Source organism: Miniopterus schreibersii (genome assembly GCF_964146895.1).
Source record: "Miniopterus schreibersii genome assembly, chromosome: 18".
In the NCBI taxonomy this organism is placed as follows: domain Eukaryota; kingdom Metazoa; phylum Chordata; class Mammalia; order Chiroptera; family Miniopteridae; genus Miniopterus; species Miniopterus schreibersii.
The window spans coordinates 29,044,437-29,060,359 of record NC_138121.1 but is presented as its reverse complement, the minus strand read 5'-3'; the positions used below and the strand labels follow the sequence as shown (position 1 = coordinate 29,060,359).

Sequence of the window (15,923 nt, the reverse complement as noted above, 5' to 3'; positions counted from 1 at the left end):
GAAAAGGGGTGTGCCTGCTGTGCTTGAGGGACAATGTAGCTGGAACAGAGTGAAGAGGAAAGGGACAGTGGACAGATGGAGGGACAGGTGGGTGGATGGACAGATGGTGGGTGGTTGTGTTGGTGGAAAGGTGGATAAATGAATGCTGTCAGATATAAAAAAAAAAAGGTCATGTGGTCAAATATGGGAGATAAACAGCCGACTAGGCCTCTCAGCAGGAATAGCTGGTGTCTGGTGGCAGCAGCACGAGGGCCTTATGAGCAATGCAGGTTCCTGGGCTCAGCCCAGACCCACTGAATCAGAACGTGCATTTTAACAAGGACAAGCACAGGTCTAGACCATGTTAGAACAGAATTTTCACTATGATACTTCTCAGGGTTTTCACTCCCCAAAGTGAGGGCAGTTGCCTACCTCCCAGAAGGGCCAAGATGAAACAATTCCCAAATGTATTTGACCCATGACCCTTTGCTGCTGTGCACGTCCTGAGGTCAGGGTTCCCTGGCGCTCACTTGGGAGATGCCCAAACTGAGTGTTGCTGGCCTCTCCCTGGGGCAGTTTCCCAGGCCTCTGAGATGCTTCCAGAGCAGACCCTGCTCACTGCAAGGTCAGGCCTTGCTGGGGCTGCCTTCCAGGGGGTCTTGAGGACCAGACTAGACAAGATGCTCCCAGGTTTGAGCCCAGCCCCTGCAACTGAGCCCCTGTTGGCCTGTGCCAGGCTGGTTCACCCCTCCATGCCTCAGTTTCTGCAACTGTAAAATGGGAATCATTTTCAGGCTGTTGGGAAGATTGCATGAAGCAATGCACATGAAAAATTGACTTTCATCATCTGGGAATTTTAAAATGTTCCGCAGACAAGGCATGCTTTGCAGAGCTCTTTTGACACTGCCCCTGCTGACCCCTAGCAGCCCTGTGAGGAGGGGTGGTACAGGCACAGTTCCTGATTAACAGGTGGGGAAACTGAGGCCCTGAGGTCTCCCCCGCTGGTGGAGAGATGGAGCCAAGGCTGGAACCTGGATCCATCAGACTCTAAACACCCCCTGCCTTCACAGGGTATGCCCCAGACCAGTACCTTGTTCCCTGCAGTCCCTTGCCAAGGGGACCCCACATTGTGCCCCCACATCTACTCCCTCCCTCCCTCCTTCCTGCCCTTCCGCCCACACCCCACTGTGCTCACACTCCTGAGTTGGCGACAAAGAGGCTGCTGGCATGGAGCAGGGTTTGGGCCCATCTGGCAGTCATTTGCAATTCATTAGGAGCCCTTCCCTTCTCTCTCCTCCTTTCAACTTACTGCTGACTCCACCGCTCCCCATCTTTGGAGACACAGTGCGCCTGCTTATTCTGTCGGATCAAATATTTACAGCAGATGTCCAGCCCGCCCGCGTCAGCTGCCCTTGTTTATCTGAGGAGCAGGGGTAGAGCCAACATCCGCGTCCCCTGCTCGCCCCAGCCAGGCCTTGCCCACTGCCCACTGTGCCTTGTACCCCAGCATCCTCCCAGACCCACCCCAGTGAGGCGCAGGACAGGACATGCCCAGCCTAGCACTGCCTGCTGAGGTATCTCCCTGCCTCAGTTTCCCCTCTGCGCACAGCGGTTCTCACGTGCTATTAGGGCTTTTGTGCATAGATTGCTCTTTTCATAGGGTGAGGGGCCTGCCTGCAGCTCCTGGGGCCTGGGATCGCACCCAGGGCCCTGGGTCGACAGGACTGTCAAGGACACAGAGTCCGTTCCTCTCACTGACATGCAGCTCCTGGGGTGCAGCCAGTTCTGTTTCCAGGGCTTGTTGACAAGGCCCCGGCCCGGCCCCATGGTCTTTCCTGGGAGCAGCCCCTACTACCCTCCTTGTTGTAGGAGCTCTGGCTGCTTTAGAATGAAGAGCATTGTGGGGGATTCCAGCAGAAGGGCCCCCTGCCCAGCCCACTGTGCCACCTCCTCTGTGACCTTCGCTGGCACGATGGTGCACCAGGCCCACTATATGAGCAACAGTGATGTACCCTCACAGCGGGGCCCTTGGAGCTGTCGTACTGCAGAGAGGCAGGATCTGTGGCTAAGAGTACAGCTCAGGCAGCCACCTGGCTCAAACCCCAACTCCAACTATGGGCTTCTGAAAGACTCCGGCCTCAGTCCTCTCCCCAATCCCTGGGGATGCAACAGCCCAGCTCTCAGGGGTTGGAATGGGTGTTAATTTATATGAAGCCCAGGAGCCCATCATATCCAGGATGGCAGGAGCAGGTGTTTTTCACAGCTCCAGTTGCAGATGAGGCATCAGTTAAAGGAATTAAATGACTTGCCCAAGGTCACACAACAGAGCAGGGTGGGCTGGCCACAGTCATGCAGTCTGTGTGGGTATTAGATGAGGTACTTGGCGAAGCAGCAGAAACATCATAAACCCTTGGAGAGTGGGAGATTTCAGCTCAACTAACACTGTTATTGTGGTTGTTCCTGCAAACACTGATTTCCCTCTGACCAGAGGTCCCATCTGTGAAGAGGGTAGTTCCAGGCTTTTCTGCAGTGTCAGAACCTTCATTCAGACAATGAAGTTGAGGTCCACAGAGCTTTTGCCATCAGTTTAGTTTGTCCAGCATCAAAGTGGTGAGGCCTCCCTGGCACCTGGGCCTTTGGGGACACAATGGGGACTGCTGCCTGGGGGAATAAGGGAGACAGGGCTCTCCACAGCCTCTGTCCATTTCTTCTGGGCTGGGGTCCCTGTTACCCCCAGCCAAGGACCCTGGGTCCCCTGCGCCATTTCCTGAGCTTGTTGCTGTGTGTGGCTGAGTGGTGGGGCTTTCCAGAAGCTGGAAGAGGCTGCCCCGCCCAGCCAGCCTCCACCCGTGGCTCCGGCTCCCAGCTGGCCCCAGCCGGTCAAGAATCCAGATGTTTCTACCACCCCAACAGCGACCAGCCGGTGCCTGTGCAGTCCCGCCCTGCTGGTCCAGCCAAAGGGAGGCTGCTCAGGAGAGGAGGGGCCAGCGAGGGAGAGGAGGATGTTTGGCGTCTTCAGACCTCCCGGGACCTCCTTTCCCAGCTCATGCTCCTAACATGTTCGACAGATGGCCGGCTGGCCCCCGTTCAGCTATCCAAATAGAAAAACAGGCCTGGCAGCCGGCGCTGCTTGACAAAACTGCATCGGCTGCTTGATTGGGCCCGGGTGCGCTAATGGGTTCTGGGGAGGCAGAGGCAGGAGAGGGCTGTGTGGCAGCTTTGAAACGCCATGAGAAAGTTGGGGAATTGTAATTATTTACAAATACTTAGAACTCTGGCTCTCCCAAGTGGCCTGCTGCTGGGCCTCCTTCCAGCCTGCCGCCCACCCCCACCCCCACCCGCCACAATGGCTCTGGGAAGGCACATGAGGAGCCCGCTTGCCACTGGCAGGGCATTCTGGGAGGCCACAGAGCCACGGCAGGGGCACAGTCAGGAGGGCACAGCCCTTACGCATGGTTGCTACAGGCAGGATCTGCATTTGAATTCTGTGGCCCTCCCCCCATGTATCATTCTACCTCCTGTGCCCTTACCCATAAATGTGGAACCAGTCACAATGCCCATCCCCAGTGGTGGTAAGGACTATGGATGGTACAACCACGGGCATTAACATGCGTGGCTGCTCAGAGTGGTACTGGCACACTAATGTGTGTAGCCCAGATGCCAAGCTTCATTCAAGGCTATGCAGGGGCTTCCCATCAGCACATATGGGGTCTAGAGCAGACACACTGGAGTCCTACTCCCAGCTCCTTCATCTATAGTTAGCTGTGTGCAGGGCTGCCCACGCCCTCTCTTGGAGCCCTAGTTTCCTTCTCCACACAGTGGGTAATCTGGTGCCTGCTTCCACAGGGTGCAGGCAAGGGACCATCATCATGATCCCCTCCTCCCCTTCTCCAGATGCCACCATGGGAGGGAGCTCGGTGGAAAAGCCCCAGCCTGGGAGACCAGGATCTGGGCTCAGGTCCCACTGCAGCCCAAGTCACTGTGTGCTCCAGCGGGGAGACACTCCTGCCTGGGCTTCCTTCCTGCCTTCATACCCAGGTTGTAGTGGAGGAACTTGATACTGAGAGAGGTCATGCAACTTGCCCAAAGTCTCACAGTAAGGCTGGCTGTCAGCCTCCCTGCCTAGTATCAGAGCAAGGCTGTGCCCTTGTGCCTCATCATCAGTGAGTCCAATCCTCCCCCCCCCCTTCTTCCCCAAATAGGCAAACCTTCCCTTGCTGCAGCGGGAACTCCTGCACTGCGCCCGCCTGGCAAAGCAGACCCCTGCCCAGTACCTGGCCCAGCACGAGCAGCTCCTGCTGGATGCCAACGCCTCTTCCCCCATTGACTCCTCGGAGCTCCTGCTGGAAGTCAATGAGAACGGCAAGAGGAGGACACCTGACAGGTACCTCGGGGGCTTTTTGTGGCTGGGGAGAGAGATAGTGGAGGGACCAGAATTGGTTCTGGTACCACAGCACAGGGCACCCTAGTTCCAGTGCTAAGAGAATCTGGGTCAATGCTATTGCCCACAGTGAGTGAACAAGATGGTAAAGTTCAGCCTTACCTGCGAGGCCTCTGCACCGGCTGCATGTCGGAGAGGCTGCCCTGTCAGGCTGTGGTGATGACTCATATGTCCCCCTGGGAGGACGAGGGGATAGCAGGAATGGAGTGAGTCTGTGTGGAGGGAATTCTGTGGCAATTCCCTTCGTGCTAGATGTGGACTCCAAGTGTCCAGGACCTGAGGTGCCCAGGCACATGGGCTGGCCATCACTGCTGGGTCAGAGAGATGGGTGCTTGTCCTGCTGCCAGGAGAGGGAGTCTCCCTCTCTTCATTCTCTTGACAGAGATTTGGGCTTTGTGACCACTTGGCCCCAGAACCTGCACACCAGGGGCGGGAATCAAGGCTGGGCCCCCAGTGGACTGGTCTAATCTCTCTCTGTCTCCTCTTTGTTCTTGTTCTCTCTGCCCACCACCTCTCTCTTCCTCTCACCCCTTCTGCTTGGACCTCTATCCACGGCTCCTGGTACTATGACCACTGACCACCTGCCCACTCTCTGGGCCAGGACCAAAGAGAATGGATCAGACCGCGACCCGCTGCACCCTGACCCCCTCAGCAAACGGCCATGCACCCTGAGCCCCGCCCAGCGCTACAGCCCCAGTAATGGGCTGCCCCACCCCACGCCGCCACACTACCGCCTTGAGGACATGGCCTTGGCCCACCACTCCCGTGACTCCTACCGCCACCCTGACCCCCGGGAGCTTCGGGAGCGCCATCGGCAACTCAGTGAGCAGTATTCTGGGGGCAGGGGATGTCACATGTGTGCATGCGAGTAGGAGCACACGTGCACCTGGGGGGGGGGGAGCATTCAAGAGCTACTGTGTGCACGTGTCTGTCCAGTAAAGACACAGAGGAAATGGGTGTAGAGAAAGGATCTGAGCAGGGAACTGGCCCCAGGGCCCAGAGGGGATCCCCATCCTGACTGGCTATGCTGGGAAGCCTCTGAGGGAGAGCCATCTTTCCTGGACCGGCATCTAGGGGGCAGCTCAACATTCTCACCCTCAGGGCCCAAGAGGCCCCTTCCCTCCCAGGGGGCATGATTGTGGGTGTGCCTGGCCTGGGGTCCTGGCTGGACTGAGGCAGGTACAGACTCAATTTGAGGGGCTCTGGCCATCTGCTGGGCATATACCCTTCAGTTGCCCTTGGCCCCTGTACGGGTATGTTCAACTCCTTATAGAGACAAGAAAAGGGAGCCCACCAGATCTGCCTGACCACTGACCATCCACTGGGGCAGAGGGAGGGCAAGAAATTGGGATCCTGGACCCAATTTCCACGGGGGGGGGGTGCCTCACACACAACACCAAGCAATCCTTGGACACCAACATAGTCTCCTACTTGGTTCTGACACTCTCTACAGGGAGATAGCATTAGGTCCCATGAGTTAAGGGTTCAGTTCTACAAGACTGCCCCCTCCCTTCAGATGCCAGTCACAAGTCCAGGTTGTCACCTATGCTTCTGACTGACCAACTATAAATCAGAGTTCCCCACAACCCCCACCTTGGGTTCAATTAATTTACTAGAGTGACTCAGAACTCAGAGAAACATTTACTGCTGTATTACCTGTTTGTTATAACGGGCTATAACGCAGGGACAGCCAGATGGAAGAGATGTATAGGGTAGGGCGTGAGGAAAGGGTGAGGAGATTCCATGCCCTCTCCTAGTACATCACTCCAAATCTCCATGTTCATCAACCCAGAAGCTCTCCAAACCTTCTTCTGAGGTCTTATGGAGGCTTCATTACCTAGCATGACTGATTAAATCATTGGCCATTAGCAATCGATTCAACCTCCAAGCCCCTCTCCCCGCCCTCGAGGTCACGGGTATACTAAAAGTTCAAACCTCGACTCACATGGTTGGTTCTCTGAGCAACCAGCCCCCATCCTGTTCCAAAGTCACCTCATTACCATTAACAAAAGACACCTGTATCACCCTGCACACTTAGGAAATTCGATAGGTTTTGGGAACTGTGAGCCAGGGGCCCTGGATGAAGACCATGTACGAGAGAGATATTTTGTTCCTCTGAATGACCAAATATTTATTTCCTATAAGTCACATTATCACAGGTGGGATGCACAGGACAGCCCGAAAGAACCCATATATGGGCAGTTCTAGCATGTGAGGCTCCCCAAGTCACAGGAGCCCCTGCCTCCAAGGCATTTCCCCAGGCATGGCCAGGTGCCCTGAGGGAAAAAGGACACCCCCTAAGACTCGAGAACTCCCACTGAGCCTCACTGACCATGAGTGGAGCGGGATGAAAATGAACACTAACACACCAGATTCATAAGAGAGCAGGGGTTTCACGGTGAGAGCAAGGGCTCAGGACTGCCTTTTCCTCTGAGCTCCGATGAGTCCCCGTAGTTCGCCCTTGAGCAAGTCACATGACCTCTGTGCCTCAGTTTCCTCCTCTGTTGGCTGGCTCTAACAGGAATCTCACCCCTCTTGGTCATGTAAGAACTGAGGGAGTTAACCCAGTGCAGAGTGGGGGCCGTGTGGCCCAGCTCTTATTGATAACAGCGGCGACAAGTCTGGGGTGGAGTGCTCACCTCTTGCTTGCAGTGTAGCCTTTACTCAGTTCTTAGAGTGGGCCATGATATGTCCTGAAATGTGTGTGATATGTTAGCACATCCCTATCATGGATGAGGAGACTAAGGCCCAGAGAGCGTAATTGGCATGCTCAAAGTCTTCTAGCCATGTCTGTCTGACCACTGACCATCCACAGGGGACAGAGATGAACAGGACCAGGCCCTACCTCAGGGGCCCCCGTTGTATTGGGGGACAGTCAACAACAGCAGCCCCTGAGACAGAGGCCCAGAGCACCAATGTAGGGCCCAGAGGCAGGGTCAGCAGAGGCCTCACTCCATACAAGGCCGTCTCCTCACCCCCACCCTGCGGAAGCTTCCAGGGCCCCTGCCCAGGCAGCAGGTGACAGCGTCTGGCTCCCTGTGGCCGGGTCAGGCAGGTGCTATTCCCACCCGCTTCTGCTAATGCAAAAATAGACGCCAGCTGTCGGGCAGATCTCAGCCACTATTTTGGTTGGGGCGTTGGCGAAGGCCCTGGCTCCTCGGGCAACAGGACAGGGCTGTGGACAGCAGATTGTGGCTGCCACTTCCCACCCTTTCTGCAATTTGGGGAGGTATTTTGAGTTTATGGGGCCAGAAGACCCTTAGGAGCTGAAGAAGGCCTAATCAGAGAGACCTCAGCCCAAAAGCATTCATGGGTACTGCATCACCCAACACAGGCAGGGGCATCCAAAACAGTGGGGGTGAGAGCACTTGGTAGGTCAGAAACTATAAGAGGAGCCATGGTGGGGAGAGTCAGATGCTGCTGCACTGGTCCAGGCTCATTGCACAGCTCACAATGGTTTTGTTTCTGACTGGGGGAAGTGTACCCCATTGTTTAGGTCCCTGGAGCCATACCAGCCACTGGCTGAAGGCACAGCTCTACTCAGGCTGACCTTGGGGGACCTTGGGTGACACATCCCCTTAAGCAGCCTCAGTTCTCTCATCTGTAAATTGCAGATGACAGCAGAGGTCAATGCAGGATGAAAGGTGTAAAGCACTTGGCGCAGAGCTGCTTATACCCGGGCTCTCCCCACCAATGCACCTCCTGAAAATCTTCTCACACACCCCGGAGATAGGCGGGATAGGGAAACTGAGGCCTGGAGAGGCAACATGAGGGTCCTACGTCCCATGGGGAATGATCATCAGGACTACTGGCTTCCTCACCCCCCTGTCTTCTAGGAGTCCACAGTTGTTACCGGTTCACTTGAGACCCAGCAGTTAGGCTGGAGCGCTTGCTGAGCAACAGCTCAGCCCAGGGAACATAGAGAATGGGATATGCCAGCCCTGCCTTGTGGACTGTCACCGCCTATTGAGATGGGGGTAGCAGGGACTGAGGATAAACAAAGAAGCACATACAATTACCAAACAACCAGAGATACATGAGGCTTAAGGAATTCTGAGGTCCTAGGGCTGCTGAGGAAGAAGGGCCTGTAACCTGGGCTTTGACGGATGCATAGGAGTCCAGTTGACTGAGAGGAAGTGGTAAAGCTTGGGCTGGAGCCAGGCAGTCAACACACAGAGGACCTGAGTGCTTCTGAGCAGTGGTGAGGCCCCAGAAGTGAGGTCTGAGGCAGCCTTGGTTGGCAGCAGAGGGCAGAAAGAATGAGAACAGTGGGATCTGGAAGTAGGAAGGGAAGGGAAGGGAAGGGTGACCAAAGCCAGAGCAAGAGATGGGGACATGGGTCTTTTACTTTCAAGCATTGACTAGAGGCCAGGCCTGTTCCTGATCCCCTCAGGGCAGTGGGCAGAAGGTCAGTGCCTAGGGTCCTCTACTTTACCCTTTCCACCTTACCCAGGCGGGCACAGCCCATGGAGGGGCCTAGGAAGCAGGGGGTGGAGCTTGGGGAGTGTAGGGTGGGGCCTGGGAGCATGGGATGGGGCCTAAGCGTCTACTCTCCCCTTGCAGTGGTCCATGGGTCACGGCCAGAGGAAGTGATCGACCACAGGCTCACAGAGCGCGAGTGGGCTGAGGAGTGGAAGCACCTCAACAATGTGAGTGTCCAGGCCAGGGCACAGGTGCCACAGCTACTCCAGGGGCTCTACCCAATCTGTGGGGCTGCAGGGACAGGGCTCAGGTGGGCTCCCCTTTGCTCTATGCCCACCTGGGGGGCACAGGGCAGGGCCTTGGGAAGAGCAGGGCCTGGGAGCATGGGGGTATTGGGAGTAGCCATCTCAGCCTACCCTCCACATCCGGTCAACCCCAGAACCTTTCCTTCTCTGCCCCTAAAGAGAGTCTCCCAGAAGATCACTTGGTGTGGGCAGTCAGACCCCTTCAACACCATTTCCAGGTTCACCCTCCCCACTACTTCCTTTTAGGGGAAAACCTAAGCAGAAGGTGTGGTCCCCAGAGTGGTGCTGGCCACATCTGCTCCTTGGAGCAGATCACACCTGAGGTTTTCGAGGAGGGCCCCATGCGAAGCCCCCTGCCTTAAGCCTCCCGTGGCCAAACCTTGTGGACAGCGGGCCCTGCATGCTTAGGCCACCCGACCACCTGCCCGCAGCTCCTGAACTGCATCATGGACATGGCCGAGAAGACACGGCGGTCACTCACCGTGCTGCGCCGGTGCCAGGAGGCTGACCGAGAGGAGCTCAACCACTGGGTTCGGCGCTACAGCGACGCTGAGGACACCAAGAAGGGCCCCTCGACCACTGCCGCCCGGCCCCTCAGCAGCTCAACAGGAACCGAGGGGTCTCAGCTGGGTGTGTGCTGGGGCTGGGAGGGGACAGAGGGAGTGATGCAGAGAGCAGCGCGGGTGGGGGGGCTCTGCAGGGTGCATGAAGGGGGTTCCCAGGACCACGGCAGCAGAGCCCGCATACAGATTCTGCAGTATAATACCACTCACAACAGTTTCACTTGAAAAAGAGGTGCCTTCCTTGCTCTGCACAGACACTGCCTGAGCCACTAGGAAGCCCAGACTCACAGCTCCAGTGACCTCAACACACTGTGAGTGGGCAGAGGTAGCAAGTGTGGGTGAGATAACAGAGGGCTTTGGGGGGAAATAACAATGTAGAGCCCTGGGCCCACTAGGAAGCCCAGACAGAGTTCCGGGGGCCTATGGGTCTCTACTCATCCCCGGGATGATGACCATGGGAACCAAGAGAAGCTCAGGATGGGCCCAGCTCCCCGTTGAACGTAAGGTCCATCAGCCCAGAGCATTCCCGTCTATAATGCTGCCCTGCTCCCAGCCCAGCAACTGATACAGCACTTCCACCCATGGTTACCTCGGGACCCCTGCCAAGAACACACACTGGCCGGTGTGGCTCAGTGGTTTAGCATCAACCTATGATCCAGGAGAGCTCAGTTCGATTCCCAGTCTGGGCACATGCCCGGGGTGGCGGGCTTGATCCCCAGTAGGGGCTATGCAGGAGGCAGCCGATCAATGATTCTGTCATTATTGATGTTTCTATCTCTCTCCCTCCCTTCCTCTCTCTGAAAACAATAAAAACATATTTAATAAAAATAAGAAAAAAGAACACACGCACACCGTGGCCTTGTGGCCCCCTCCTGTGCGTGACACTGGCCCCTGTGTTTCAGATGTACACCGGGAGTTCATGCCTAGGACCCTTTCCAGCTACATGCCAGAGGAGATCTGGAGGAAGGCTGGTGAGTGGGGACGGTGGGGGTGGAAGCTGGGGGCCACAGACCTAGACCCTCTTGCCCTCTCTGTCTGCAAGGAGCTTCTGTCTGGTCTCAACTGGGCCCCCAGCTTAGGGCAAAGTTCACAGGCCTTCACAGATGGGGCTTATGGAGGGATCACAGTGCACTTAGTATCCAGGGTAGGACAATTGCCACCCATCACCTCCCAGGGAACAACACCATGCTCAGTAAAACAGGCAGGGCCTCAGTCCCAACATGCACATGAGTGTGTACAGACATGCGCACATATGAGAAAGGCACTTTCTCTTATGTGCCTGGAATTCTCATATGAGCTGGAATTCGCGTGACCTTCTGGGCGTAGTGTTGAGCATGGCAACAGGGCAGTGCTGTGGGGGACATTCTTTGCATCATGGAGGGGCTTGGCAGGAGCTGGAGCCCGTGGGCAGCCAGAGAGAGAGGTGGGCACTCAGGGTTGGTGGCGGTGCAGAGAAGAGGTAGGATCCCAGATATGTTTTGATTTGTGGGTAGATTCTATGTGAAGTGTGATTTAGAGGGAGGCAATCTCAGGGTCTCGAAAGGAGAGAGTGGAGAGTCCCAGCTCAGATTTGGAGGCTGAGGGGCCCAACAGGCAGCAGCTGCTTAGATCCAGGCAGGTGGCAGGCCTGGACAGGAAGACGGGGGTCCTCATTTCCCTTGGCTGTCCCCTTCACCTCCATCTGGCCCACAGTGGGGCCTCGTGGGACCCTTGGTAACAACCATGTGGAGCTTGGGCTGTGCCATGGGGGCAGGTAGCCATAGCGTGCAGACACTCAGATGGAAGGCTCGAGGGCCATCTCTGCCCCTTAAACCCCACCCTAGCCTCCTTACACACCATGCCGCAAGAACAGCACAGCCAGGTAAACTGAGGCAGGCCTTAAGGTCCATGGGGGTGGCTTAGTGGGGGGTGGGGTTCGTATTGTTCCCAGTGTCGGAGGGCAGGGTGCGCTGAATCCTCAGACGTGAACAGGCAAAAGTGGCAAGCGTGGGGGAGACAGCAGAGGGCGTTTGGGAGAAATAACAATGCAGAGCCCTGGACTGGGCATTCCATGAACTGCATCCAGACGAGCCACAGGGGAAGGCAGACTGTCTGTGGGGCAGAACAGTACAGCTGTGATTCTCAAAGTGGGTGGCGAGACCAGCAACAGCATCACTTGGAACTTGTTAGAAGTGCAGATTCTAGGGCTCTCCCCAGGCCTACTGCATCGAATCTGCCACTGCACGCTAGAGTTTGAGAGCACTGCAGGAGAGGATAAGCTTGGAGATTTGCCCTGTGACGATGCTTGCACACCCCTGCGGCGATGCATGTGATCCTTTGTGCACAAGCCCAGCCCCCAGGGTTATGGGCGGGAGGCCCGGGAGACCTGGCTAGGCCGGCCCATGTGACCGTAGCCACATGTCCTTTGCAGAGGAGGCAGTGAATGAGGTGAAGCGACAGGCGATGTCTGAGCTGCAGAAAGCTGTGTCAGACGCCGAGCGGAAGGCCCACGAGCTCATCAGCACAGAGCGCGCCAAGATGGAGCGGGCCCTGGCCGAGGCCAGGCGGCAGGCCTCGGAGGATGCCCTCACTGTCGTCAACCAGCAGGAGGACTCCAGTGAGGTAGGTGCCCACCCCACACCCCACCCCAAGTCCAGGTCCAGTGCTGCTCTGCCTCCTTAGTATCCCCGTGAGCTCTCAGGCCTGGTGAGGTGGGTCCTGTGGGTGTCCCCATTGTACAGATGGAAACTGAGGGCTCCAGAGGGGAGATAGCTTGCCAAGGAAGTGGCAGGGCATCTGTTTGCAGCTGGGCTTGCGGACGCCAAAGCTCATGCTGTCTCTAAGCTGTGAAAGCAGGAGGCAAGAGGAGCACATAAAGACCCCACGTGGCATCTGAAGCCCTCCTCAGCTCCTGGCACACATGTACCCACAGAAAGGGCTTGAGATTATTTTCATGCTGGTGTTTGGTCGTGAAGCCTGGTGCAGTTCAGGCTGTGGACCTGTGTAGGAAGGAGGGTGGGGTATCAGGAAGGGCTCCCTAGCAGTGATGTCTGAGCAGTCCTGGAGGAAGTGAGCCAACATGCCGAAATCAGGGAACAGTGTCATCCCAGGAGGGGGCAGCAGGGACAGAGGCCAGGTGGGGACCAGGCACGTCTGGCAGAGTGAGGACTGCAGGAAACCAATGTGGCCGAGCAGAGTGAGCCAAGGACAGCAGGCGGTATTGGGGTCCAAGAGTCTTTGGAGGTTAAATGGGCACCTGGGCCCTTCTCCAGGGCAGGTTTCACTTTCCTATCCCACAGTCTGGGGCCTTCACCAGTGTCCCTGCCCACCTTCTATTCACATGGCTAACTGGGTTACGTTTGTTCCACAGAAAGAGAGCAGAAGCCCAACGGTAGGGGAAGGATGGGGCCGAGGCAGGCCTGCCGTGCACCCCACATTGGAGCATGGCAGTCTTTGTTCTTCCAGGGACCCTACATTCTGTACCAGAGACCTGGTGGGGCAGGAGGGCTTCCTGGAAGAGAGGGAAGGGGCTATGGCTCCCTGCCTTCATGAGGACACTGTGGTGCTGTATGCCCAGCATGAACCTATGTGGGGTGGGCTAAAGTCATACAATGCAGTAGCGCTAGCCCATTTCCCCAAAATGTCCCGGCCAAAGGGCCGTGTCACCACCAGGCACCACAAGCTGTAGCACTTTGGGATCTTTCTATCTCCCTTGACACCCTGGCTGGGTCTAAGCCAGTTTGTTCAGAGGGTGTTTTCCCCCATCCTGCAGCAGGGCTGGGTACTTCGGGGATTTGCCCCAGCCCTGGCCCACACTGACCATCTCCTCCACCCAATCCAGAGCTGCTGGAACTGTGGGCGCAAGGCCAGCGAGACCTGCAGCGGCTGCAACGCAGCCCGTTACTGCGGCTCCTTCTGCCAGCACAAGGACTGGGAGAAGCACCACCACGTGTGCGGCCAGAGCCTGCAGGGGCCCTCAGCCGTGGTGGCCGACCCGGTGCCAGGACAGCCGGACGCCACCACCAGCCTGGGCCCCTGCCTGCCCACGGGTGCTGCCAGCCCCAGCGAAGCTGGCTCCACGGGGCCCTCTCGCCCCGGCTCCCCTGGCCCGCTGGATGCCGCACCCCGCTGACCCCTCCCAGACCCGCCGCTCGGCCCACGGACAAGCGCCCACCAACCCCGCCCAGCCCCAGCTGCCGGACACTTGGCCCGGCCCTGGGAGCCCGACCATTGGAGTCACTGCTGCTACTGCTTCTCTCCAAAAGAAAACACAGAACCAACAAAAACTGCATTCAACGCAACTTCCTCAGCTACCTGACGATCTCACGCGACAACCTCTTCAAGCATCCTCAGAACCTCCCACCAAGCTTTAGACAACAGAGCGGACACCGGCTGGAGCACCACCAGCTTGTCCACTGCCCTTCCTTCCTTTTCTCTCTCTCTCTCCTCCTCTCTCCCCCTCTCTCTCCCTCCCTCTTTTTTCTGTCTTTATGGCTTTCACACACTTTCTCTTTAATGAAAAAAATTGTTTGGTGGCTTATATTTTCAGTGAAGAATTTTGGGGGATTTTTATGGCAAAAGAGCCACTCAGAAATGGACAAAGAAAACTGTGGGGGTTTTCCCCTTCCTGATTAAAAAGGGAAAAAGAAAACTGTTATTTTATTGCCAGAGATCTGAGCCTCTGCATCACCGAAACTACCCCAGGGGTATGTGGCCCATTCGGTGAAGACAGTAAGAAAGACTTCAGTTTCTGACCCAAGAAGCATTTTTGGTTTCAGATTTTTTTTTTTTTTCCTTTAATGTCAAACTCTTTGGCTTTAAGTAGAAATCCAAAAAGTTTTTTTAAAAAAAGTAAAGGAAGCATACCTGTAAACTACCTTGCCAGCTAGCCAGCCAAGGATGCCGCACACACCTCTGCTCCAAAGGAAATCCAAAAAGCAAACACGAGAAGTCAAAATCCAAAATTTGTCACTGCCAAAGTATTTTTTTCACTGTTTTACTCCACTCTTGGGTTTGTTCAGATGTTGGTCTTTTCTTTTGATTCTGTTTTTAGATTTTGGGATATTGGGGTTTGGAGGGTTTTGCCCAACAAGAAGCGACTTTTGTTTCTTTTTGACTAGACGGCAGCGCCTTTGCTGGGCACCGGGCGGTGGGTCTCGAAGCCACCGGCACCCCACCCGCCGCGCGTGAGAGTGTCTGCGTGTGCGCACAGGGCACCCTAGCCACGCGCTCCACGTGCGCAGGGGAAGAGACCTCCATCTGTCCTCACGCCCTCTGTGAATTTTCATCACATTTCATTTCTTCCACTTGTGAAAAAAAGTGCTAACGTGTCCTTCCCAGAGAGAGCATAATTCTGAAACAAAACTGTGACAATCTTTCGGGTTGATTTTCAAAGCACGGGGAGACAGCAACTGCGCCTATACCGACTGCGTCTCCGTCTTTCCTCCTCTACCTCTTCTCCCCTCCTCAGTGCCGCCCCACCCAACTCGTCTCTGCCCCACCGCCACCCTCCCCCAGTGTCCCCTGAACCTACTCTTCTTTCTTCACACTTTTGCAGAAAAAGAGAAAACAAAAAAAAAACACAAAAAAAACTACAAACAATAATCGTCCGCCCTCGCCACACCTTCTGGAGACTTAGTCAGCTGTGCGTAACCTCACGTTTCTGTCCAGCTGATCATCGGGGGGGTGTCCCCTCACTCTAGCTCTCTCCTCCCTCCCCCACTCAACTCCCCCAAGCAACCTCAAGGAGGAAATAAAGGAGTAAGGAAATTCTCACCTGTACTCAATGGAGAACAAACAGCAGCGTGGTCCATGATCTGGCATATTCTTGCGTCGCTGTAAGAAGTTCCCAGGACTGGAGTGCAATACGGAGAGTGACCAGCTACTGAAACCGGGGTTCCTGGGGGGCCCCAACCAAGAGGCAAGAAGTCAATAGTGTACGTTAATGTGAATGTATATAGTCCTTGCAGAGGTCCAAATAATGATATTCATGATGATAATAAAGAAGAGATGTTTGCCAAATAAAAAAAAAAAATTAAGAGAAACTGCAGAAGTATGTCAAGTGTAGGAAATCGATTTTCAAAGAAATCTGAACTGTGGTCCTACGGGGAGCAATGGGTTTGTTTGATTACTGTTATTTTTTTCGGAGTCGTAAGAATTCATTCTTTGAGTATTGAAAAGATGGATTTCATCTGGTTGCCACAGACCAGGTACCATCCTGAACCACATCTGCCA

At 55.7% G+C, this 15,923-nt stretch overlaps 1 protein-coding gene across 4 annotated transcripts in view; it reads left to right on the top strand.

Annotated features, from left to right (window-relative positions):
- CBFA2T3 (CBFA2/RUNX1 partner transcriptional co-repressor 3) overlaps window positions 1-15,486 on the top strand; it is a 57,591-nt gene extending 42,105 nt beyond the window's left edge. For all 4 annotated transcript variants that reach the window (XM_081119268.1, XM_081119267.1, XM_081119265.1 and 1 more), the window contains 7 exons: window positions 4,182-4,363; window positions 5,022-5,242; window positions 8,984-9,069; window positions 9,579-9,777; window positions 10,613-10,681; window positions 12,121-12,311; window positions 13,531-15,486. In XM_081119268.1, the coding sequence (XP_080975394.1) occupies window positions 4,182-4,363; window positions 5,022-5,242; window positions 8,984-9,069; window positions 9,579-9,777; window positions 10,613-10,681; window positions 12,121-12,311; window positions 13,531-13,821 (1,239 nt within the window). In that variant the 3' untranslated portion in view covers window positions 13,822-15,486. The remainder of the gene's footprint in view (window positions 1-4,181; window positions 4,364-5,021; window positions 5,243-8,983; window positions 9,070-9,578; window positions 9,778-10,612; window positions 10,682-12,120; window positions 12,312-13,530) is intronic.
- The last annotated feature ends 437 nt before the right edge of the window (window positions 15,487-15,923 follow it).